The 24,000-nt window shown below is 43.7% G+C and overlaps 1 protein-coding gene across 2 annotated transcripts in view; it reads right to left on the bottom strand.

Moving 5' to 3' along the window:
• Egflam (EGF like, fibronectin type III and laminin G domains) overlaps positions 1-24,000 on the bottom strand; it is a 163,026-nt gene that overhangs the window by 49,547 nt on the left and 89,479 nt on the right. For both annotated transcript variants that reach the window (XM_038321574.2, XM_038321575.2), the window contains exon 6: positions 19,646-19,812. In XM_038321574.2, coding sequence (XP_038177502.1) covers positions 19,646-19,812 — 167 coding nt within the window. The remainder of the gene's footprint in view (positions 1-19,645; positions 19,813-24,000) is intronic.

The raw sequence follows: 24,000 nt of genomic DNA, 5'->3' as shown, positions 1-24,000 counted from the left end.
GCTAGCCTTCTAACTTAGCATCCTTATCAGACATAAGGATGCCTCTCTGCTAATGGCATTGACTTACCTCTAATAGATTCTAAAAGTGGGCAAAGAGAAAAGGGGCTGTTAATTGATCTCCTAAAAACCACTCTGCTGCCACTGGAACAAGAACGGCAAGAGAAAAGGCTGTTCTGTAAGAGACAATGGGATGTGGAAAGAAGCTGGAGCATTTCAATACAAACACACAAGGGGGTCTAGTTAGGTGGAAAATGACAGATTAGAGCTACAGCCTGAATCCCTTCAAAGTTTCCCCAAGACCTTTTGTGGTTTGGTTTCGCTAGTCAGAACCTTGACCACGATCCAATTTATTCATCTTCCCTTGCACCATCCAAACTGGTTCTTCTTTCAGATTTTGTGACCTTTCTGATCAGGGAATACATGTTTGTACACCAACAGGAAGGATCCAGGGGGTCAGCAGAGCAAGGGGGGGGGGGGGGGGGCTGAAGGGGAATCTATTAGAGGTAAGTCAATGCCATTAGCAGAGAGGCATGGGAAAGGGTAAGCCTTGCAATGCTGACATGTATAGTCTTGTCCCCATAGTCAGGGCTCAGTCAACTTTCTGCCTTTGGGAGTGGGGAACCAGACCACGAGAGTGAGTGGTTAAGAGACGAAGATGCGGTGTGTTTGTGTGTGACTCTCCGTGTGGATGGGAGGGACAGACAGACAGACATGTGTACTGATATCTAACCAGCAAGAGGCCAATGCTGTGATGTGGCCAAGAACCAGTGTCCTGCATCTGGTGTGGCCCGCAGACTGGCTTCTGTGGACAATCATGCAGTTCAACCTTTTTAGGCATTCGGATGGGCAAATTGCTCACACTGAAGATGCGAGTTTCTCTCCTCAGGGCTCTGATATCACGATTAGAGAGAAGAGTTGCCAGTACTAAGTTCTGTATTTGAAGAGATGATGGTTCAGCATTAAAAGTGAAACAAAGACTTTATGAAAGATAATGTATCACTGACTATCTGATGGTTTGAAAAAAACTGCTTAGGAAGAGGTGGGGAGAAGAGAGTGGGGAGGAAGAAGAGGAAAGAATAAGACGTGAAGACGAGCAGGCAGGAAACTGGTGAATGACTGAGCAAGTCTAGACCAGCATTCTAATTTCTTTTAATTGCTAAAAGAGATTGTTTTTAAACAAAAAGATCGTTTAAAGTCTCACTGTGTATCCATGGCTGAGCTAGAACGCACGACATAGACCAGGCTTCAGGTTGGCTTTAAACTCAGAGTTCCACCTGCCTCATATCTGAGGGCTGTGGTTAATGCTTTCTAGTTTTGTAAATGTCTAACAATGTGGCCATGAGATGAGAGAGGATAGAAATACTGAGAAGTTCTGTGGAAGACAAGGAGGACTGAATTAAGTGAAAAAAAAAAAAAAGAGGGTATCGATTAGCTTTAGACTACTGTGCTCAAAAGTTAACAATTTATAAACAGTTATTAAAAGAATATATCATTTTATCCCAATTGACAGAAATAGTAAATCATATAGAAAAAAAGAGAAGATCAGAAACAAAAATTTCCTCTTCAAAAAAAGTGCTGTGGGGGGGGGGGCAGAGTAACTTGAAAACACAAACTAAGATAGAAGGAATGAATAAAACATGTTGATAATTATAATAACTGTAAATGTAATAAATCCGTCATTTAAGATAATGCGTGTCTGGTTGAATTTTAAAAATTTGAGCTATATGGTGCTTTTCTTTTAGGAAGCAGCTCAACCCTAAGACACAGGAAGAGAGAAGGTAAAGAATGCTATTTCTCTGAGTTGGCTGGGACTTGGTGTGTCCACAGATCAAATCATCACAGCACTCCTTAACTGCATGCAATTATTACACATCAAGCTATAAAATGATATACAACAAAAAATAAATCAATTTAAAAAACACTTGATGACCAAAGGAAAGAAAATAAACCCAAAGATGGGCTGAATAAAGTAACGTTTCAGCCAGAAATGAGCCCTTCATCCGGATGCAAGTGGATACTGTCTAAAAAACAAGTCTAGGAATCGAGAGGATGGTTTCTGTGTAGATAAGAAGTTATGCGAGTGAAGAAACAGGTAGGCTCAGAAAGGATGATCTAAGTAGTACGTGGTATAGTAAATGGAGCCTCTACCTTCTGCAAGACTGGATGGAAAGGAATTAAGATACTTTAGGCGGCTGGGAGATGGCTCAGTCCATAAGGTACTTGCTTAAGAAACATCCCTAGAAGCCACATTAAAAAATAATGCTGTATCTGGTGGTAGAAACTTGTAAAGCTAGTGCTAGGGAGGCAGAACTTGCTGACCAACCTGCTGGGTGAGCACCGAAATCAGTGAAAAACCTTAGGCCAAGAAAGAAGATGGGCAACACCTGAGGATGACACCTGAGGTTGCCATCTGGCCTTCACACATACCTGCAACTATGTGTGCCTAGATATGCAAACACAGAGATACATAACTACACTCATGTATGAGCATGCACCTATACACACACTCACTATGCAGCCTAAGATGTCTTTAAACTGATGGCAATCCTCCTGCTTAGCCTCCCAAGTACTGGGCTTACCAGAGAGATGCAAATGCCTGACTGCATGCCTTATCTTGGCATGATTTTATCCCCTGTATCTGTTTGACTTATTATTATTCTCTTATACACACAGTGAGTCATTAGAAACATCAACTTCAACTTGAACTGTGGTTAAGGATGCAAGCCTGGTCTTTAATAGCACAGTTGATTTGGTGGTGTTCTCTGAGACCCACCCAAGGGACTGGTGAAGTGATCTATGGAGCAGCTTGATTTCAATGCTTCTGATTTTTAAGGGTTTTCTTTCTTTTGAGTTGAACAGATCTGCCTGCAGTCAGCTACACTACAAATTGACACCTTTAATTTTTAACAAGAACCGGTAAAAGGGAATCTAGCCATGCAAACTGTAATTTTTTTCATGTACAATAAAACCACTTTGAAACTTGCTATTCATTGCTATGCACAAAATTTTGCAAGTTCTTCTCAATTTATTCTCTGGGTTGAATAGAAAATTTCAAATTTAGTGACATTCAGAGCATAGTCTCACTCAGAAGCCAGGCTGGCCTGGAACTGACTATGTAGCTCAAGATGGTCTCAAACTCATTGCAATCCTCCTGCGTTAGCCTCCCAAGTGCGGGAAGTACAGGGAGAGGCAAACTGCCTGGTTGCACACCTCATCTTAGTGTGGCCTTTACTTGCTGAAGCGATTTGGTTTACTATTATTGTATCACACTTTAGATTTAGTGTGTGCGTATATGCATTGGCTTGTACTTGCATGTGTGGGGGCACAGGGTCATTTTGGGTATCTTCTTTGTTCTCCACCTTATGTTTCGAGCCAGGTCCCCCTCACTGGAGCTGTTAGCCATTTTGGCTAGACTATCTGGCCGGCAAGGTGCTGGTAGCCACCTGTCTGCCTCCCAGTGCTATGGTCCTAGTTATGCATAGTTGTAGCTGGCTTTCCCAATCAATGCTAAATGTCTGAACTCAGGTCCTCTTGCTGTACAGGAAGAACTTCGCACAATGGGCCATAACCCCAGCCTTTACACTTAAAAAATTACTTCTTTTATTTTTGAGATTTTAAAATTACACCATTTCCCCTCTTTTCCTCCCTCCAAAGTCTCTCTTCTAGCCCTCCTTTCTCTCTTCCAAATTCATGACTTCTTTCATTAATTGTTGTTGCATGCATATATATAATTTCTAAACATATCCTTCTCTGTCTGTATAATGTTACTTTAGTGTATGTTTTCAGGCGTAATCATTTGGTAGTAGATAACTAATTGGTGTGTTCTTCCCTGGAGAAAATTATTTCTTCCATTTTCAGCATTCCTTAGTTGCCCATAGTTCTTTCTGTACATGTATAGGGGACAGGGTAGCCCATGAGACCTCAGCCTTACATTAAAAAAATAAATAAATAAAATGTATATATTTCCTCAAAGCATTTCACACAGTTGTTAAGCATCAGTGAATTAACCCTTGGCGTCCACTGCCTGTCAATCTACAGGTGCTCAAGTCCCTTCTATAAAATGGCGCAGTTCGCACACACTCTTTACAAACACAGTCTTGTTTTAAACCACAGTCGGATTCTGTATAGTGCCTAATCGGGTGGAAATGTTACAGAAATTTTGCTGTGTTGCTCAGATGTTGTGTTGGTCTTTCCCTCCTGGAAGGGGGAAAGAAGAGAGTAACACGATTCAGGAAGTATCTTATTTGTTAAAGCACCCAGGAAGCTCCGAAAGTTCCAGTGTCCACAGGGCCTCCCTCCGAGGCTGTATAAGCAGGAGGATGGTGGAGGAAGAGCAGACTCTTCAGGGGAGCTTGCCACAAGTTGTGCATGAAAGCCCAGGGCCAAAGCTTTGGGAGTGGTCACCCAGACATCTGCCTTTGAATTGACCACACTTTTGTAAAGACCCCTTCATGTATACTCCTATAAAAGCCCCCAATACCGCTCACTGGTTCACTAAATCAGCCTTGGGTAAAATCTTTTCTTTTGGGGGGCAGGGTGGGGAGTCATCTAGATGCCCTGCTCAGGTAAGAGAACAATTGTTCCCTTCTCATCCTCTCACGAGGAAGGTTACACAGCGTTTGAGAAAACAAAGTCTTTACACATTTAGCATAGACACAGTTTCCCCCAAATATTTCCCATGTACTGCTGGTTGAGTCTACAGTTACAGAATCTGTGGATTCTAAGGGCCACCTGTGCATTGAAATTCCTTGAATAAAGCTGACAATAAACAAGAAGTAGCTGCCATCTTGGTGGAAGAGCAAGGCTGCTGCTAAGCTGGGAGAGCCCTGGCTGCAGCCTTCACTGGCAGGGGACACACTTCTCTGTGTGTGCCAGCAGAGTTAGTTTTACACTAGGGAAGAGGTCTGGCTCAAAGCCTCTCTCTGATCCATAATTTTACTCAACAGTAATTGAAAACTCCAGACAGTCCATGACCAGCCTCTCTCTGGGTCATGAGATTAATCTGCACCCAAGGAAACTTTAAAAGAGAGAGAGAGAGAGGGGGGGGGGGGAATAGAAACAAGAGTAATCTGCTCTCATGTTCAAATAAGTATTGGCATATTGATTAAAGCAAGACTGAGCCAGAGAGGAACTCAAGGTGTGGCTGAGGGGTTCTGAGTCTGAACCGTCGCACAATCACCGCCACCAGAAAGAAAATCATGAACCGCCAAGACAGAGAACTCGTTGTCTGAATTACAAACAGAATCCATCCCAAGTTGCTTTCTGATGGAAGAGTGTCTATGTTGTTTTGAAATGTTCGTCCTGAGAAAATATCTAATAACCGAAATTTGGTGGGTGGGGAAAGAGGATGTAGAAACAACATACGCAGCAGAGTCTGCTGTGGCTGGAACATGGGCGACTTAAAGATGAGGTTGAAGGGACCTTCATGGTAGCGAGGGGCGTAGGTTCACGTTAGCCAGTGTGGGGCTGGTCTCCATCCTTACCCTTGGGGTTCCTAGACCCTCTTGCCTCCAAACAATGTCCAAGTATACTCTTTCCTTAATGATGGACCAAAGAACCCTCTCCAGCAGGATCCCATGCTCTTCATGCCTGCCCTCTTGGGGAAATCCAACTCCATTTTTACCAGCCACCTTCAGCACCCCTTCACTGTGTTAAGCCTTTGACCGCTCTACCTCCCAGACCCTTCTTAACAAAGCAGCCACTGCCCTCCTCTGTGCTCCAGGGTATGTTGACCAACAAACACAGGCATTTAAGGTGTTCTGGATGCATCTAATCACTGGACTTGTCCATAAACTCTTGGCTTCCTCCAAAAGTCATTTGTCAAAAATAAGTGTGCGTGACATTCACAGGCAAAGCTAATGCCCCCTTCCTTTAAGCCTTTAGATACTAATACATAGTTTCCCCCAAATTCTACTCAATTCCCTGGTATACTTGATCCAATATTATTCAAGCTACAGATTTCAGTACCTTAGAGGGTTGTAAAAACAGTTCAGTGGGCCATAAGCAATATTTTTAAAAATTGAGTCAAACGGTTTAAGAATATAAAGTTTTGGGTTCAGCAAGGGTGAGTTTAGCACCACTAAACATGCCCCTCCACTTCTTTACTTTTATTTTTAATTATGTGTGTGTGAGAGAGAGTGATATATGTATATGCATGTATGGCTGTGTGTGCACACATGTGCATGCATGCGTGTGCATGTGCGGATGCCAGAAGCAGGTGTTTATTAACCTCTCTCAGATTCATAACTCACACTTAGGGTTCAGTATTAAACTGCGCAGTGTCTTCCACCTTCCCATAGGAATCCTACTGGGGCGGATGAAGTTTGCATAAGAACGCAGTGTGCGCTTGAGTCAGGAAGTGTTCCTGCACACGCTGAGGTGGAAATGGAATCCCAGCACTCCTGGCTGAAGGAAGTAACTAAAGAAGCAACCCAGAAGACTGGTAAGGAGAGTCTGCACTTAGGACTATAGATGCGACAGACAGCCCCATCACTCTGAAAAGGAGCCAGTGGATGATGGATGGGAAGCTTAGGATCAGTTGATGAGAAGGAACACCACCCTTGCATGCAAAGCCCAACCATGCATACAAGTTGGGTTCTGCAATAGGAGCAGTCAGGACACATTAAAAGTGTGTTAGTGACCGGTAGGTTTGGAGCAAGACATACAACCTGGTGGTGTCTAGGTACTTTATCTCAAATCTTTCTCCCTAGCACGTATCATTGCAGACACATTACTTATGGGCTATAACAGTATATTATTGATTTTCTTTTTCATTTCCTGGTGAAAGCAAAGTCTCCCACGTGTAAACTCCACACCTGCAGGAACTTGGATTATATTGCTTACTGCCAATACCTGGGCACCCAGACATTGCCCAACATTAATCAGTCATTAAATACACAGCTTTAGAATTACATGAAGGAGAGGTCAAAGAGGCAAAATAATTATCATAGACTAAATGCTATGCTTTCTTGAGTAAAAGGAGTTTTAGGGTGGCTTTAACTGGTGGTGATGAAGAATGGGGTGACGATGGTCTGTGATTATTAGATTTTATCCTGCTTACAGCTGTTCTAATGCATTATTTTCACTGTTTCAACACTTGCTAAACATGACAACCTTTACTATATTTTACCCTAAGAAGAAAAAACCACTGATTTCTTTGTATCATTAAGACAGACTTGATTGCAATCTTGAGAGCTTTTCTTTTAAAATAAGAGCTAAAATATAGATTTGTTGCTCTCGTCTCCTGGGACTAGCTAAGCTTAGAAGAATCTCACCACCAGGGCAAGCTAATGGACCGCCCCTATTAGTCCTTATTTAATTCAGGCTACTCAGACGCTCCCGGCTCATCCTGTTCTGGAAGTCTGTGAGCTATCGCCACCTGCTGGATAACTTGCAAACTAGCGTCACCTGCTGGAGGACGCCCTCCGGAACTGTTGGTGGTCCTATCCTAAGTTTTGGGAGTCTCATAGTCCCCTACCGACCTCTGCAATGCTTTGACAATCAAGTGGTCAAAACTTTAATGGGAGAATCAGTTCGCTGTGTCAAAATGGAGATACAATCATATTTTTGTACTGTGTTCTGTGCTGGAGTTGAAGCTCAGTGTGGCACTAGCCCGCGCATACGACAAGTGGGCATAACCAGCACTTAGGTCCACAAACCTGCTGTCTCGGCTTCCCAAAGAATTGGGAAACAGAATTTAGTAAAGGAACACGGATTATTTTACAGTTTGTCATACTGAGCTGAGGGGGTGGTGATCTAATTTCCTCCTCGCCAGGACTGTGCTCATCTATATTATAATCCACAGAAAGCCATGAGACGAAGGGCAGAACTTGTGTGAATTTAGCTATGAGAGATGTCAGTGGGACTTCACCTGGGGGCTGGGGGTGGGCAGAACATTATCTCTCTTCTTTGATACAGCGTCAATTTTCTCTTCAAGTTCAGAAGAAAGAAAATGTCCTAACTTCCCCCAGCCCCTCTCCTCAGTTTTTCTTAAGTATGCACCACATCGAGGGCCTCATTACGCGTTTTCTTTGCTCTTACTGGACCCTTTCTCCACCTATTCTCCTTCCTGCCAGTCCTCCTCTGCTTTCATGCCACAGGTTGACATGTGACATGCCACATGCCCTGTGTTGACTTGCCACATATTGACATGGGACAAAGTATTTAGCAAAGGGCACTTAAAGAAGGAAGGATTTTTTTCTTCATATTTTAGGGTAGAATCATAGTAGAGAAGCGATGGAGGCAGGAACAGCCGGTCATACTGCGCCCGCAGACAGAAACCAGAGAGCAATAAAATGCTGGTGCCAAGTTGCCTCTCCTCTCTCTCTCTCTCTCTCTCTCTCTCTCTCTCTCTCTCTCTCTCTCTCTCTCTCTCTGTATTTATTTAAACTTTATGCATGTGAGTGCTTTGCATTCTGTATGTAAGTGCAATGAATGCATGTCTGGTGCTGGAAGGGGGCCAGAAGAGGATATCGGATCCCCTGGAACTGGAGTGGCAGACAGTTGTGGGTACTGGGACTCGAAACCTGGGTCCTCTGAAAGAGCAGCCAGTGCTCTTAACCACCAAGCCACCTTTCCTGGCCCTGTTTTCTTCTTCAGATTCAGTCCAGGACCCTCACCCATGTCAGTTAGCCTAATCTAGAAAACCTTTCACAGACATACCCGGAGGTTTATCTCTTCAGTGACTCTGGATCCTGTTAAGTACATGATATTAATCATCACCCATGCATTCATTTATCTCCCCCTTCCCCACAAGATCTCTTCTACCTCTCCATGGTCTCCTTCTAGTTTTACACACACACACACACACACACACACACACACACACACCTCATATATATGACCTCATGTAAACAAATTAAAATTTACTATCTCTTCTTGTGGCCATAGATTTAGAGTTTGGTGGATTCACCAGTGAGTACGCAACTGAAGAGAATACTCCACCCACCCTTAGCCAATAACTGAGCATTGAAGGAGTCTGACCTCATGAATTCCTTCCCAATCCATGGTTGTTGACAGGGCCAATAAGCACAATGCTGTGCATTGTGATCACAATGGCTGTCATCCCAAGAAAACAGCATTTTGTAGTCTTTCTCCCTCTCTGCCAGTTCTTATATTCATTTCACCCCCTCTCATGATGATTCCTGAGCTTGGCAGGAGGTGATAGAAATTTATAGTTAGGGCTGAATGCTCACCAGTCACTTATTCTCAGCACCATGAACAGCTGTGTATCCCTGCAGTCAACACCACTTACCACAAAGAGGAGTTTCTCAGGCTAAGGTTGAGAGCAACACTTGAATGTGAGTATAAACATAGAAATTTAGAAGGAAGTTTGATGCTGTCTTGATTTAAGTACACAACAGTAACAAGCTTCACTCTAAGGTCTATGAATGTTTTTGACTGGGTTAACGGTACCAGATATGGGTTCCTTCCTCTTCAGTGGGCCTTAAATTTGAGCATCAAGTAGTTGGTTACTCCCATGATAGTTGTGCCACTATCTCATGGGTAGACACATCAAGTTTCAGCATCATAGAAAGAGTTTGTACTCCTTTCCTTTCTTTTTTGGAGAACAGTTTGAGAAGTGTTAGTGTTGGCTCCTTAGCATTTCCTTAAAAGTTGTTTGTGAGGAATCAGTAGTGAATCTGCTAGGTCTGGGCTTCTCTTCAGGGGCGATGTTTAATTATTGCCTCAGTACTGTTGCTTGCTATGGGTTTAAGTTGTTTGCTTCTCTTGACGTATTTCTGGCAGTTATGTGTTCTGTCCCTTTCTCGTGATTTGTTTGGTGAAGGGTTTCCCACTTTAGCTTTCAAAGAACCAAAGTTTTGATAGATTATGTATCTTCTTCTTTCAATCTCTATGAAATTATGCTTTAGTCTTCATTATTGCTTGTTTTGTTCTACATTCAGGTCTGGTTTCTAATTTTTATAGAAACTTGGCATGAATTATTAGGTTATTTATTTAAGACTGTTCTAATTCTTTGTAATGTAAACATTTATATCCACACACATTCATCTTAGAATGTCCTTTGTTACATCTCAGCAACCCCTAATGGAAGAAGAAAATAACTACTGCAATTGCCAATTATCCCATCAGCCAGAACAACAGTAACAACACCATAAGAAGCAGTAAACCGTCCTCAACAAAAAGCCTAAAATGTAAATATTTTCAATTCACCATTAAAATTAAAATTGCTCATATTCTTGCATGACTGTTAAACATTAAAATCATGCTGATGAGACTTTTTGAGTGTAGCTACTGATATTATAGGAGACACAATCTCATGGCAAACTCCCCAGTCCTTTGGTAGGAATATGTATGTATATATGTATACATATATGTATGCAATAACAATGCAAAATGAGGCCATGCGTTTGAAGGAGAGTGGGGAAAGGTATATGGGAAGGTTTGATGGGAGGCAAGGAAAGGGAGAAACGTTGCAAACATATTATAAAATTAGAAAAGAAACCACCCAAGATTCAAGTATCTGTTCTCCCCCAAAATCACACCTCACTGGCAAAGATGCCCACAAATGGAACTGTATACACACATCATAAATACCACCCACATACATACATGAGAAAGAAAAAGAAGAGGGGTGTCAAAGGCACCAGCAAGAGATCTGATTTGGCTGCACTTATAGAACAATTTAAACACTCATCAAGAGAGAGCTCCTTAGATAAATACAGAGCAGGCTCACAATGGGATTTCCTTCCTTCCTTCCTTCCTTCCTTCCTTCCTTCCTTCCTCCCTCCCTTCCTTCCTTCCTCCCTTCCTTTCTTCCTTTCTTCCTTTCTTCCTTTCTTCCTTCCTTCCTTTCTCCCTCCCTCCCTCCCTCCCTCCCTCCCTTCCTCCTTCTTTCCTTCCTGTTTTTTCAAGAGGGCTTCTCTGTGTTACAGCTCTGATTGTCCTGGAACTCATTTTGTAGACCAGGCTGGCCTTGAACCCACAGAGATCCACCTGCCTCTGCCTCTAGAGTGCTGGGATTAAAGGTGTGCACAACTACCACCTGGCATTATTCTTAACTTAACGAGGAAGTCCTGTATTTATTTATATTTCAGTATTTTTGTAGCAAAGAAAAAGTGTATGTTCTATGACTTCATCATTCAATTAAGAATTCTAGCAGACATTCTGTATTAAAATGTTAATAGTGTTCTTTAGATACTAAGGTTAAAGAGGATTTGCAGTTTGCTTTTTAAAAATATTTTATGTTGCTGTTTTCTATTAAACACCACAAAGCATAAGCCTTTTATTTATATTTAGAAACATGGAAGCTATTTCTGTTTGGGGATTAATGTGTTGGTTTTCTTAGCCTCATTCAAATGATTTTGCTAAAATCTAAGTGAAGACTTTGCACTCTGTTGGGCCAGTGCCTCCCAGAATCTTCTTGTCTCCCTAAGAAACAGGCAAGTTCAGTGCCTTCCACTGGCCTCAAGCTCCTAGTCATGTTTTTCCAACTGCCCTCCGTCTCCCTCCATCCAACCCCTTCCAGAGGCATAATGGGTCTTCTTCCTTGAACCCTCTGTGGCTGGTTCTAAAGAGGAAAAAAATCCCGACAACAAAGGGATCTAGTGTGGAAAGCAATCACCGACTGGTTTCCACGTAGATCTGCTAGTGAGTGACCTTGAGAGGGTTTCTGCATTTGCAGGCCTACTTCCTTCTGGAGAAGGCAGACAGTCCCTTTCCAGCTCTGGAGTATAAAATCTCAGTACCCAGAGGCCTGACTGTTCATCACTACCTATGTTCAGGGCAACATGCTAAATAAATTCATGGATAGATGACACACCTGTGCCCTAAATTTAAAAGAATAAAACACACATGCTCGCATGCACACTGTGTATAACCCATGAAACCATGAAACAGGTACCATTCTGTTCTATTTGGTTATACTATTCCTTGTGGTGCTTGGTTCTCTCTCTCTCTCTCTCTCTCTCTCTCTCTCTCTCTCTCTCTCTCTCTCTCTCTCTCTCTCCAATCCTAAGCACTGGCCTATTCCACTGTGCCTTGTGCCCTGGGAGGCTAGCGTGACTGACTTTCTGGTGTATTCTGCTATCAGGGAGCACCAGCAGAAGAAGGAAAGAGGAAAAGGATATTTATTTTCCATAATTATTACCTGTGGGACACTTGTGCCTGTCTCACATGGTTCTGACAACATGTCGCTTCCTGACTGTCCAGATGCCAGCAAGTGTCCCTTCTCTTGGCTTCCTTACTCCTGCATAAGCTTTCACAAACAAGCTCTTCTTCAAATTGCTCAATTACCTATCTCTTTACTTCCTGCTTAGGAGACTGGCAACACCTAAGGTGTGTGTAACTACTTGTTTAGAATTTAATTAGATCGTCAGATAAGGTCCATCAGACATAATGTGCCCCTCCCACATGTCTGCCACTATGTCAAGCTTGTTCTATTTACCTCTAGGTTGTGTTAAACTGTGACTGGAGAACTGGAACCCCAAATCAATAATGCCAAAGAAACAATCTAGCCACGAGACTAGAAGCCGATCCCTACTATGGCTGCCACACAGCAGATAAAGAACGCATTAAAAAGAGCTCTCTACGTACAAACGTCCTGTAAAAGTCCCAGTTGTGGATGCTGTGGGTTCCGTTGAGCTTTCTCGCTCAGTTCTGGCCCATTTTCTACATTAGACATGCACTCTTCATTCATAAACCGTGCCTGCTTCTACCATTCTCCACACGACCCTGCCTGATCTACACAAGGAATTTTAGATCCCGGCAGGTGTTCACCAGACTCTGATATCTGCTGATAGAACCATATTCGTGGCCCTGGCTGCTCACCAAAGAACCTAAGTGGAATGGGAACTCAGATGCTAGCAAGTTAAAATTAATAAGAATAGAAGATAGACACTGCCCAGGGACCCCAGGGTAGCAGCTATGAGGATGACCTTGATGGAGGCCAGAAATGCAAAAAGAGAGTTCTGCTTCCTGCTCCTTGTTGGCTCTCCTCCTAAATGCAACCTCTGCCTAAACTCAAGATGCGACCAAGTGACTGACCCTGAAAGGAGGCACCCAGTGTCACGGTTTCTATAGGAATGGCTCCCACAGACTCATACATTTGAATGGCTGGACACTAAGGAGTGGCACTAGGAGGAGGCATGGCCTCGTTGGAGGAAGTGTGTCACTGGAGGTGGGCTTGGAGGTTTCAGAAGCTCAAGCCAGGCCCAGTGCCACTCTCTCTTCCTGCTTCCTGTAGATCCAGATGTAGAACTCCCAGCTACCTTTCGAGCAGCCAGCGTGTCTGCCTGTGGGCCACCATGCTCCCTGCCGTGTTGATAATAGACTAACCCTCTGCAACACAAGTAAGCCCCAGTTAAATGTTTTCCTTTAGAAATGTTGCTGTGGTCATAGTGTCTCTTCACAGCAATAGGACATTAACTAAGACACCCAGACACTTCCCTATTCCATTGCCAGTTTCTGCCAGAAGCCCTTTAAAAAGCCTCTAGACTAGCAGTCTGATAGGGATACCCATAGCATTTCTGAACCACACTCCCTGCCCCCTGCTAGATGGGAGCTCTGACTTCCTTTTTTCTCAGAAGCTCTTGCCTATGAATCTAATGAATTTATTTCTAAACCTAATCCTCTGTGGTTCACAAATTTCCCCCTTTTAGTTTTCAAGACAGGAACTAGGAGGCTACTGACTAGTGGGAGTCTGTGTGACAATGAACATTCAGTTCCTTAACTCCAAAGCTGAAGTCCGCCCAAGGGGAGAGAAATGCCCCCTTGGAACATCAAGACACCCCACATTTCCCATACTGAAAAGATTTCAATAGGAAACCATGTTGTGGTTGAAGCTAGAGCATCTAGTACGCCTCGGCTTTGGGAAATCATATTTTCTTATCATTTGCTTTAGTTTGTCTTCTCCTTCTAGCTGGAGGGTGAAATATTGGTGTGCTGATTATAAATAAATGTATGATAGCATGCACAAAGGCCCCAAAGAGCAATTAATAGGTATCAGGTATTTAAACAGCAAAGTGAATCATTCCCTTCAAAGCCAATAAAGTCGTGTGAATGGGTGTAATTCAGATTTCCATGAATCCAGGCATTAGCAAATCAATAGGGCGATTACCACAGCGGGCACCCTGAATGTAAAAATCACGTTTGCAGTTATGTTTATGCGAAGATACACACTTAAAATGCAGCTTCGTCTGCGCTAGGAGCGAAACCAGTGATTTGTTCCTTCTCCAGCCTCTGCTTCCATCTTCCATTCTAAAGATTTACAAATCCACGGAGCTCTAATTTACAGGCCTGCCCCGCATCCTGGAAGAAGCCCAGCAGAGCCACTCTCCCCTCCCTCCGTTTCTTTTTCTTTTTCAAACCAGGCAGTGCAAGCCCTTTCCTCTGCTGTTGGGTTGAGGGTCTCAGGTCTCTTATTTAGGAATATTCTTCAAAGATTAAATCGCAGAGCTCTTTTGGGGACACGATTTCATTTGCATGTGCTACTGGGCTCCTTCCAAGCTCGACAAAATTGCTACTTTTAAAAAATGGACTCCCCAAATTTCCCAGGAAATATTAAACTTTGGGGGATAAATCCCAGAACTACAGTATAGAGCTCAACAAAAAAGTCCACAGAACGAGGACACATCACCTCTCTTGTTTATGGACTGACAATAGTTTTGGCATTTTTAGATAGAAGGGATTTTTTTAAAAAAACAATAAATTTTTGATGATACACAAACATCATAAGAAATTTAGATTTTAGTGTCCATAAATCAACTTTTATTTGTGTACACTGATAAATATTATTTATCATATATAAGTATATATGTATATATATTTCTTTCTTCGGCAATAACTGGGTCTAAATCCTAAAATATTTACTAACTTGATCTTTATAGCAAAATTTACTGATCCTTGTTTGAGTTCCTGATTGATTTAGAGGAGATTAAAAAAAAAAAAACCAGCAGCAGAAACTAGAGTCACAAAAGTATAATTCTGTGTTCTGTTAGGTTTTAATTCTCCTGGAGGATTTTTGTTTTGTTTTAGTTTTTGAGACAGGATCCCTAGCTTAGTTGGCCTAGAAACCCTTACATTGGAAGGATGACTTTCAACTTCTAAACCGTATGTCTCTACCTCCTGAGTGCTGGGATTACAAGAATGTGCCATCACACCATCGATGTGGTTCTGGGGAATCCCACTTGGGACTTTGTGCATGCTCACCCTGTCTCCACGTGTTTCCTCTCTGCACTCTGGCTACAGTCAATTTGAGGCAATGCTACCAAACAGTGAGCTTTACTTGAGACTGGGGATAGACCGAATCTGCTCTGTGGCCATATCTGTAACATGTACCTGGGAACCTTAGTGTACTAAAGCCGGTCTCTGTGGTGAGAACTGGGAAGGTAAAAGTACAGGCCCCAATCTCAGAGCATAAGTGAGCAAAAGCCAGAGTCGCACACAGACACTGAGCCATCGAAGACAGAAACAGACATCACTAGGCACCGGGAAGGATGGGAGGACGTGGGAAGCATTTACTGCAGAAATAGGACTAATTGGAACCTTGTGGGTCTGCCTCAGATCGCTGGAAGGGGAAGGTCGAAAACTGTAGAAAATCTTGGTTTTAGGTGATGGCAAAAACCCAACCAAAACATTTCTTCGAAGCCTTTGAAGATCTGAGACTACTGCGGTGAGACTTAGGACCAGAGGCAAAGGTGAAGAAGAAACAGTAGGGCTTATTCTGATGTTTAGGAAAGAGCACGGGGGGGGGGGGGGGGAGGGGGGAGGAGATCAGAGGGCTTGCTTTGGAATAGGATGCAAATACTTCTCCTAGCCACCCCATCAGCAAGGCTTCTTTTCCACCCCTAGGGCCTTGAATTTAAATTTCCTGGGGCTTCTTCCTCCATCCAGTCCCTCTCTCTTTCTTTCTTTTGTCCTATTTACTTTCCCCTTACTTATGCCACATTGCAGTCTTGGAGGTTTGTATATTTTTGCTTAAGGACTTTACTACTGTGTGCCCGCTTTGGACGTGGGCGGTCTTCTCGATCACCCTCGCCGGCCTGGCCTCTGCCTTCACATCAGCGTGCAGCTACTCAACCTCTAAAACAGCCTCTTGGCTGGCTAAGTGGCACTCACACATGAGCTCAATAGTGACGTGCCATAGATGGCATGGTGGAAGGGGATGGGCAGTCAGCACTGACCAAGGCTATCAACCCCAGCAAGGATCTCGCTGTCAGGGGAGATGTACATGAAATGACGCAATAGTTCCAGATGGTGACATTGCTAGGGAGGACATGAAGCAGGGGCCTGAGGATAACAAAGCCTAAGGAAGTGAGCAATGACCTAAAAAGCAGAACAGAGAGGGCCGCCACAGTCACGGAAAGATCTGAGCTCCGTGCAGAGGTGCCAAAGGCCTGTGGCGGTAGGGAACAAAATGACTATTGGCAGGAACAAAAAGAACACGTCTACGGGGGACTGCCCTGAGGACCCCAGATCCACTTCAGTAAAGAATACGTCTACGGGGGACTGCCCTGAGGACCCCAGATCCACTTCAGTAAAGAATACGTCTACGGGGGACTGCCCTGAGGACCCCAGATCCACTTCAGTAAAGAATACGTCTACGGGGGACTGCCCTGAGGACCCCAGATCCACTTCAGTAAAGAACACGTCTACGGGGGACTGCCCTGAGGACCCCAGATCCACTTCAGTAAAGAATACGTCTACGGGGGACTGCCCTGAGGACCCCAGATCCACTTCAGTAAAGAACACGTCTACGGGGGACTGCCCTGAGGACCCCAGATCCACTTCAGTAAAGAATATGTCTACGGGGGACTGCCCTGAGGACCCCAGATCCACTTCAGTAAAGAACACGTCTACGGGGGACTGCCCTGAGGACCCCAGATCCACTTCAGTAAAGAACACGTCTACGGGGGACTGCCCTGAGGACCCCAGATCCACTTCAGTAAAGAATACGTCTACGGGGGACTGCCCTGAGGACCCCAGATCCACTTCAGTAAAGAACACGTCTACGGGGGACTGCCCTGAGGACCCCAGATCCACTTCAGTAAAGAATACGTCTACGGGGGACTGCCCTGAGGACCCCAGATCCACTTCAGTAAAGAATATATTGATTCCTTCTTTGACTATAATTACAAGGATGGAACATTAGAAATGAAATGATTTGGGGTCGGAAGGCCATAGTCCATCCCTCAGGGGAGGTTACATAACCTCAGGATTGATTATACATGTATTAGTTTTGCTTAAATCTTGGTCTGTAAAGAAAAGAATGAATCCACGCACTTTACTTCTGCCCTGTCTCTTTTTTGTGTCCTCTATTGCCTGCCCCGTGCTTCCTGACTGAGCTAAGCATGGAGCTCAGTTGGTAAGTGACCAGCAGATGGGCAGGGTGCACGTCCTACAAGGTCCCCAGCTTGGCCTATCAATTAGTCATTTATGAGATCAAAGGCAGATTATAACGCTGTTGGTGTTTCTCGCCTGGAATTAAAAAAAAAAAAAATACAGCAGGATGGGGATAAGAAGCCGGAGAAAAGAATTTTAGTCTTTTAAAAATTTATTTATCCATTTATTTTTCAATTTTCTATTTCCTCATGGATACAACGTGAGAACAGAATGGTGAGGAGCCTCCCATGAGAGGCCTGAGGTAAATTCAGAATAGTTCGATCATTCCGAATGATCGAAAGAACCCTGTTTCTCACAAGAGGACTTAGAGTCTTAATTATTATTTTTCCTCCCATTCCATCATGTGTTTGAGTGAGGCTGAAGCAGAAGAGGCACACACCTATCAAGGTTCTACCCAAACCATGCTCTCTTCACTTTGGCCCAGCAGAGGCTGGGCCCTGACCCCCACCCCCATCATTATCTGATGGCTCCAAGAGCAGCTGAGACATCCCAGTTCTATACTGTACAACTGTACTTCTACGACATTCTCAAGGTAATAGACATGGCTATCGGGGGGCGGGACTGAAACACAGACCGTAAATATGACTACAAGGGACACAAAGAAGACTTGCAATAAAGGGATATTTCTTTATAAAACTGTTTTATAGAGAAAGGAAAAAAAAAAAAGAAAGAAATGCACATGTTGGAAGCTGGATTCCGTGCTGCTGCACCTCCTAGAACTTAGATTCTACACAGACCATCGCCCAGCACCTGCCAACTAAATCATCAGCCTTACTTAACCTCTCCTGTGCTACTTCACGCTGGCAGAAAGGTTCCATCAGTCTGAATCGTACTCAGGGTAGTAGCTATGCAGTGGTTTGTGGAAGGAGGAGCTTCATTTTAAGACTCGGCTTGCACAGCTTCTCCATTCTGAAGAAGGGGAAACAATGAATGGCCCATTGTCATTGTTGCGTGGTGGGGGAATAGGAAGAAAGGGGGGTCGTTTTAGAGGTGAGGCCTCTCTGCACACCCCAAAAATTCAAGTTGAAGAAGGGAACTCCAGCATCAAAGGTTACAGGATGTTTAGAAGAGCCGGAATCACCAGGACTTGTGGGCCCTAGTGGATCTAGCCTTGGAAGGCAGCTATGTGGGTATTTTATGAGGAGATGGTGGGGGGGGGGGGGGGATGGCTAGTTCAGATCCTAACAACAAAAGTAAGGCTTTGTGCAAGTCAGTGGGAAACTAGCTACCTAGGGTAGGCTTCCCTTTCAGAGCCCCTCCCTCCCTTGGGTAAACAGGGCCTGCAGCAGCTGCAGGGCTCTTCTGGAAGAATTCATGGGCTCAGCTGCAAAGACAAAGCTTTCAAAGGAGAATGTGCTCGGGCCTCCCTTCTGAGACCTCACTACCCAGGGTTCTAGGTTTATGTAACTGTGACTCCAGTTCCTAAGCACAAAGGCTGTGAAGCTGGCCTGGGCTGGGCTGGGCTAGCTTCCTTGAACCCTTTGAATGGAAGAACAACTTTTGACATCATGTGACAACTTGTTAAACCCCAAACCGGAGACATGAAGAAAATCCTCAGTTTATTTGCTCACCTTTGCCCTAAGCTTCCTCCAGATCCCCAGAGGTACCATGAGAACTTAAACAGTCAACTTAGTCCCCCGAGTCACATGTTAGCATGCTAGCATCTTTTCTGAGACTTGTTCACCACCACTTAGAAGGACTTCTGTGACCTGAAGGTCCTTTTGTTTTGTTTGTGTTGTTTGGTTGTTTTTAAGACAAACTCTTACTTAGTAAGTAGCCTGGGCTGGCTTTGAATTAAGACTAATCCTCCTGCTTCAGCCTCCCAAGTCATGAGATTAGAGGGGTCCACCACACTCTGCTGAAAGTCCTTGATCTGGCAGGCAACAATGGACCCTGAACAATCTAGGGTGGGGGGAATCTTAGTCCTCCTCCCTGTGTTCCAAGATGAGCTCACCTTCTCAAAAGATGAGAGACAGGGAGAGACTGTACATCTCATTTGCTGTATCACTGCCCTGTGATTGTGAACGAAAACCAACTACAAACTCCCCCAAGGACGATGCAAAAATAAACCTTCCCTGGCTGCCTAGGAACAGAAATAGTCTGTGTCCCTGTGGTGAGTTGAACTTTCAAAGGTCTGGGGAAAACTGCAGGAGGAAACCCGAGGAGAGCCCTGTCCCAGGCTATTCGTCTGTTGGGCACTAAGAAACCCCAGGCAAGTGAGGCTTTGAGAGGCAACCATGGTGGCATGGTTGTTCATGTCCTTCAGGACAGACACAGAACTCACCCAGGGTTCGGATGATGTTGCTGGGACGGCTGCGTGGGCTGAAGCCATGGGCATTCATGGCTCTCACAGCAAACCGGTAGTTGGTGTCTGGAGTAAGGCCTTTGATAACTATGGAGTCCATCTGCAGCCGCTCTTGGATGGTGGTCCAGCTCTTGTCAGAATCTGGCCTTTAATGATTAAAAATAAGAAAAGCAGCAGTTCAGAAATACCATAGGGAAAAGAGGCTTGCTGGCTACCGGTAGCTAACACCGTTTTCACTCTGCGAGCAGGACTCATAAAAGTGAGTTAACATTTCCTATCTGAAAGTGGTCCTGCTTTCAAACCATGACGTCACCAACTGTAAGTGTCTGCCAATAAAAGCAAGTAGATCATCTTTAGGGCCAGTTATAGGCACTGCTTAGAGACCATCTACTTCTGCCTGTTTGACCTTGACCAGGATGAAAAGACCCAACATGGGAGAGTTCATCGGCAAGAACTTCATTTTTCCAGATGTTCCCTAAACACTCCTCCCACTTGGCAGTCTCATTCCCAGTGGTCAGGAGAGCAGAGATTCTATCTTTTGGCAATCTGTTCACGAGTAAACAAATACAGGTTTTATAGGGTGACCGACGGCATGAATTGCCATGGGAACGCCCATGATGACTTTGTTCACAGACATTCATAGTCTTTATAAACTATGTCTGTGTCAATGCACTGAATTTTCACATGTCCTTTTGAGGGCCTTGTGGAGAAAGAAGGCTGATCATCATTTAGTCTTTCAACCAATGAAGCAGCATGCACAAAGCCAGTATAATCTCTGGAGATGGATAGAGCCAAGTTCACATCTGAGCTCTGCTATTTACTAGCTGGTCCTTAATGTATTTATGTCTCAGTTTTCCTGTTTGTAAAATGAAAAATACAGGGACCTAGATAAGGGTACTGCCATGAAGATGACATGAAATATACATTCTTAGCATCCTCTCTGGCATCATGCTATAAATAAATGCCATCCATTATCGGCGGGACTTATTTACTTCCGGAGTTAAGAACTCATAGTTGCTGTTTACTGCACATTCCCAGTTCCCATGTACTGCTAACCCGCATGACTATGAGCCCCTGAGACATAGCCTGCAAGAATTAAGAGGTATTTTAAGTACAAAATGCACACAGGTTTTTAAAGAAGAAATGAAAATTATCTCCTTTGTAAATATAACATTTATTTTATCTTTATATTGAATTCATGTTGACATAATATTTTGGATATAGAGAATTAAAATGTTTTTACTAAAATTGATTTTACATAGATCAGAGAGCTAGTTTGGTGGTCAGGAACACTTATTCTTGCAGAAGGCCTGGGTTCAGTTCCCAGATCCATGCCATAGTTCAAAACCACTTGTATGTAATTCCAGTCCCAGGGGATGTCAGGCACATGAATGATTCACATACACGCACGCAGGCAAAACATTCATACACATAAATTAATACATCCTGAACACTTTTAAAATTTATTTTGTCTCTTTTTACCTTCATAATACCACAATTAAAACATAAACTTCATATAGGGCCACCCTCCATCTCTTTTGGACAGTGTAGCTCTATCTGAATGTTCTAGCTAGTGGGGAGGAAGAAAAACATGTTGGGCAGTGAGAAAGGCAAAGAGGAATTTGGGGAAAGCAGTGCATAGCTGGGGGCCTAACTGGAGGGTGTTGGTGGCTGCTAATTGTCAGTACTTGCCAAGTGTTTCAAAGTAACAAACTGTTGTCCTGTTGCCTCAACCCATTTACAGTCTCCAACCAGCTTCTGTAGTCCGTACTAACATTAAACATCTCAACTTTTTGTTTCTGTTTTTATATAAAAGAGAAGCTAAATCTCTGAAAGGGCAGGAACTTTAACAAAGTCACAGCTGACAACTGTTGAGGACACCTTGGGTTGAAGAGATGAGGTTAAATTTAAACACTTGATGCTGGGTTAAGAACTGTGGTGACCGTGGACAGAGAGCAATTATTAGACCTTCAGGTAGCTCTCTGGCCCTCTCTGGTGCTCAACACTTCGTACCCACAGGTCTATAAAAAGTAGGAAAACAAAACATGTTGGTACTTGCCTTTTGTGTAGAACGTATCAGAAAAAGAAATAAAAGAAGCCTGGATGGTTTCCATTTCTTAAATGTGCTTGCCTAGGTTTTCACTAGAGAGATTTACTAAAGGTTCAAGAAATGGACATTCCTCAGGTTTACCACACCAAGAGGCTAAGCGTTACACCACCCAACAGTGTCTGTCTGGTCTGGAGACAAAGAAAAAAAATCACAGGGCACCTACGGGAGGAAGCAGGGTTCAGTTCTTTTCTGTCTTGTCCTAAAGGTGGAATTCTTCTCTAAAACGATTTTATCATCAAAGAGAAAAGCTGAGTGAGTGAAAGAAACTCATTTACAAATTCGCGTTAGCACAGAATCACCTCACAGAGGATAGCCACTGGAGATACCAAAAAGTGAAGTCAGGAGAGATGTGGGCTTTTGATAAAACTCTCCCATTATGTGCTAAGCTCCCCCTGTGCTATTTCCAGAGGAAAGAACTCTAATCTCTTCTCTGGGTGTGCAGTTGTTTACCCAGGGCTACTTGCAAATATCTCTAGCCATCTTCATCTTCATGCAAAAGTAGTAGGAGTGGGAGAGGGAGGGAGGATTTTATATTCGCTCTTCATTTCATACACACACAAAAAACTATTTCCAACAAAATGATGGAAATCATTAACATTTAATTTCATAATATATAGCTCATGGTGATTGAATAGCAGTTCAAAACCTTTAACACTTTGCCTCTGGTTTTGTACTGGGTTTTCCATTTCACTGCTTCCAGAGTCTCGTGGGGTACAAAGTACAAAGGTGAGGTCGCGAGAGATAGCCTGGCAGGGGCATTGTCTTAAACCATCCCCAACAATAGCTTTATCTTCTTCCACTAGAGGGAATTTCATCCTAACTACAACGTTGGCGGTCAAGTCACCATAGCAACACTCCGCTGACACTTTCCCTAAGGATGAAAAGGCCAAGGTAAGAGAAGGTGACTGAGGATGTGCTGTGGGTACAGGGGACCAGCCACCGGAGGGGCTCACACCTGCAGCTCTTCCCAAGACACGGCGCGTGCAAGGTCCAGAGGGGTTAGGCCATGAGATCCATGGCTTGCATTTGGAGGGATTGGGTAAAGGTGTATGGGTAAGGCACATAAGAATCAGGAACGACTATTCAAAATTCAAAGAGTCAATTAAAGTAATCAGGGTATACTCAGTGGTTCACTTTAGTGGGAAGAATTGCTTACCACTAGCAACGCTATGATCTGGCCTGTTAAGTGTTTGAGGGCTTCCAGAAATTATAAGCAAGATTTTGTCTTTGAGGCCTTATTTTACTTTTCTAAGTAAAGTCCCTTTGCTTCAATCCTATTCTCACAGATAATTATGATTCTCAGAGCTTATAAACCAGATCTACCGTTCTCCCTTTGTAAACATGGAAAGAGTATAATTAATCTAAAGATGCAGAACCTTATTTTCTTTTATTTCTTTCCTAGTAATATTTGGACCACCTTACCCATTGCCAATCAAAATCTTAGTGAACGATCATTTTCTTGATCCCATGAAATTCTGCAGGTGGCTGCCTTGGCAGGGTCCGTAACAGGAGTTATATTCTGGGAAGCTCCTAGGGGAGTATAAAGACAGCCTACCTCGGGGAGCTAATAATGTCACTGGGGGGAACAGCACATATGGGAGTCAGTGCAGGAACAGAACCTCAAAGAATGGGGAGGAAGTTGGCGAAAAGGGCACGCTTTAAGAATTGTACTTGAAATTTTATTTGTGTGTGTGTGTGTGTGTGTGTGTGTGTGTGTGTGTGATTGAGCGCACATGCTTGTGTGTGTGATTGAGCGCACGTGCTTTTGTGTGTGTGTGTGTGTTTGTGTGTGTGTGTGCGTGTGTTGCCTACAAATAAGTGTCAGGGAAGCTAACAAAGGGCATTAGATCTCCTGGAGTTGAAGATGACACTGTTCCCTAGGATGGGTCCCCAGCTTGAAGAAAAAGGAAGTAAATGGAACAACAATTTCCATCTCCCTGTGCTTATGGACTGTGGATGCTGTGTGACTGCCTGCCTCAAGCTCCTGCCACCAGAGCTAGAACAACTGTCACCACCATGCCTTCCACCCCATGGTGGACGATTCCCCTCAAACTGTGAGGCACAATAAACTCCCTTCCTTTAGGAGTTTCTGTCTGGCATTTTTTTTTCACAGCAATAAGAAATAACTAATAGGATGAGTGTGGACATATAAAGCAACATATGTCCAAGATATACATGCACATGGGTGTATAAACCCCCTCCCACAGAAACAAACACACACAAT

This window comes from Arvicola amphibius, chromosome 3 (assembly GCF_903992535.2).
Source record: "Arvicola amphibius chromosome 3, mArvAmp1.2, whole genome shotgun sequence".
In the NCBI taxonomy this organism is placed as follows: domain Eukaryota; kingdom Metazoa; phylum Chordata; class Mammalia; order Rodentia; family Cricetidae; genus Arvicola; species Arvicola amphibius.
Note: the sequence above shows the minus strand (reverse complement) of the source record. Positions and strands in the feature narration are given on the sequence as shown.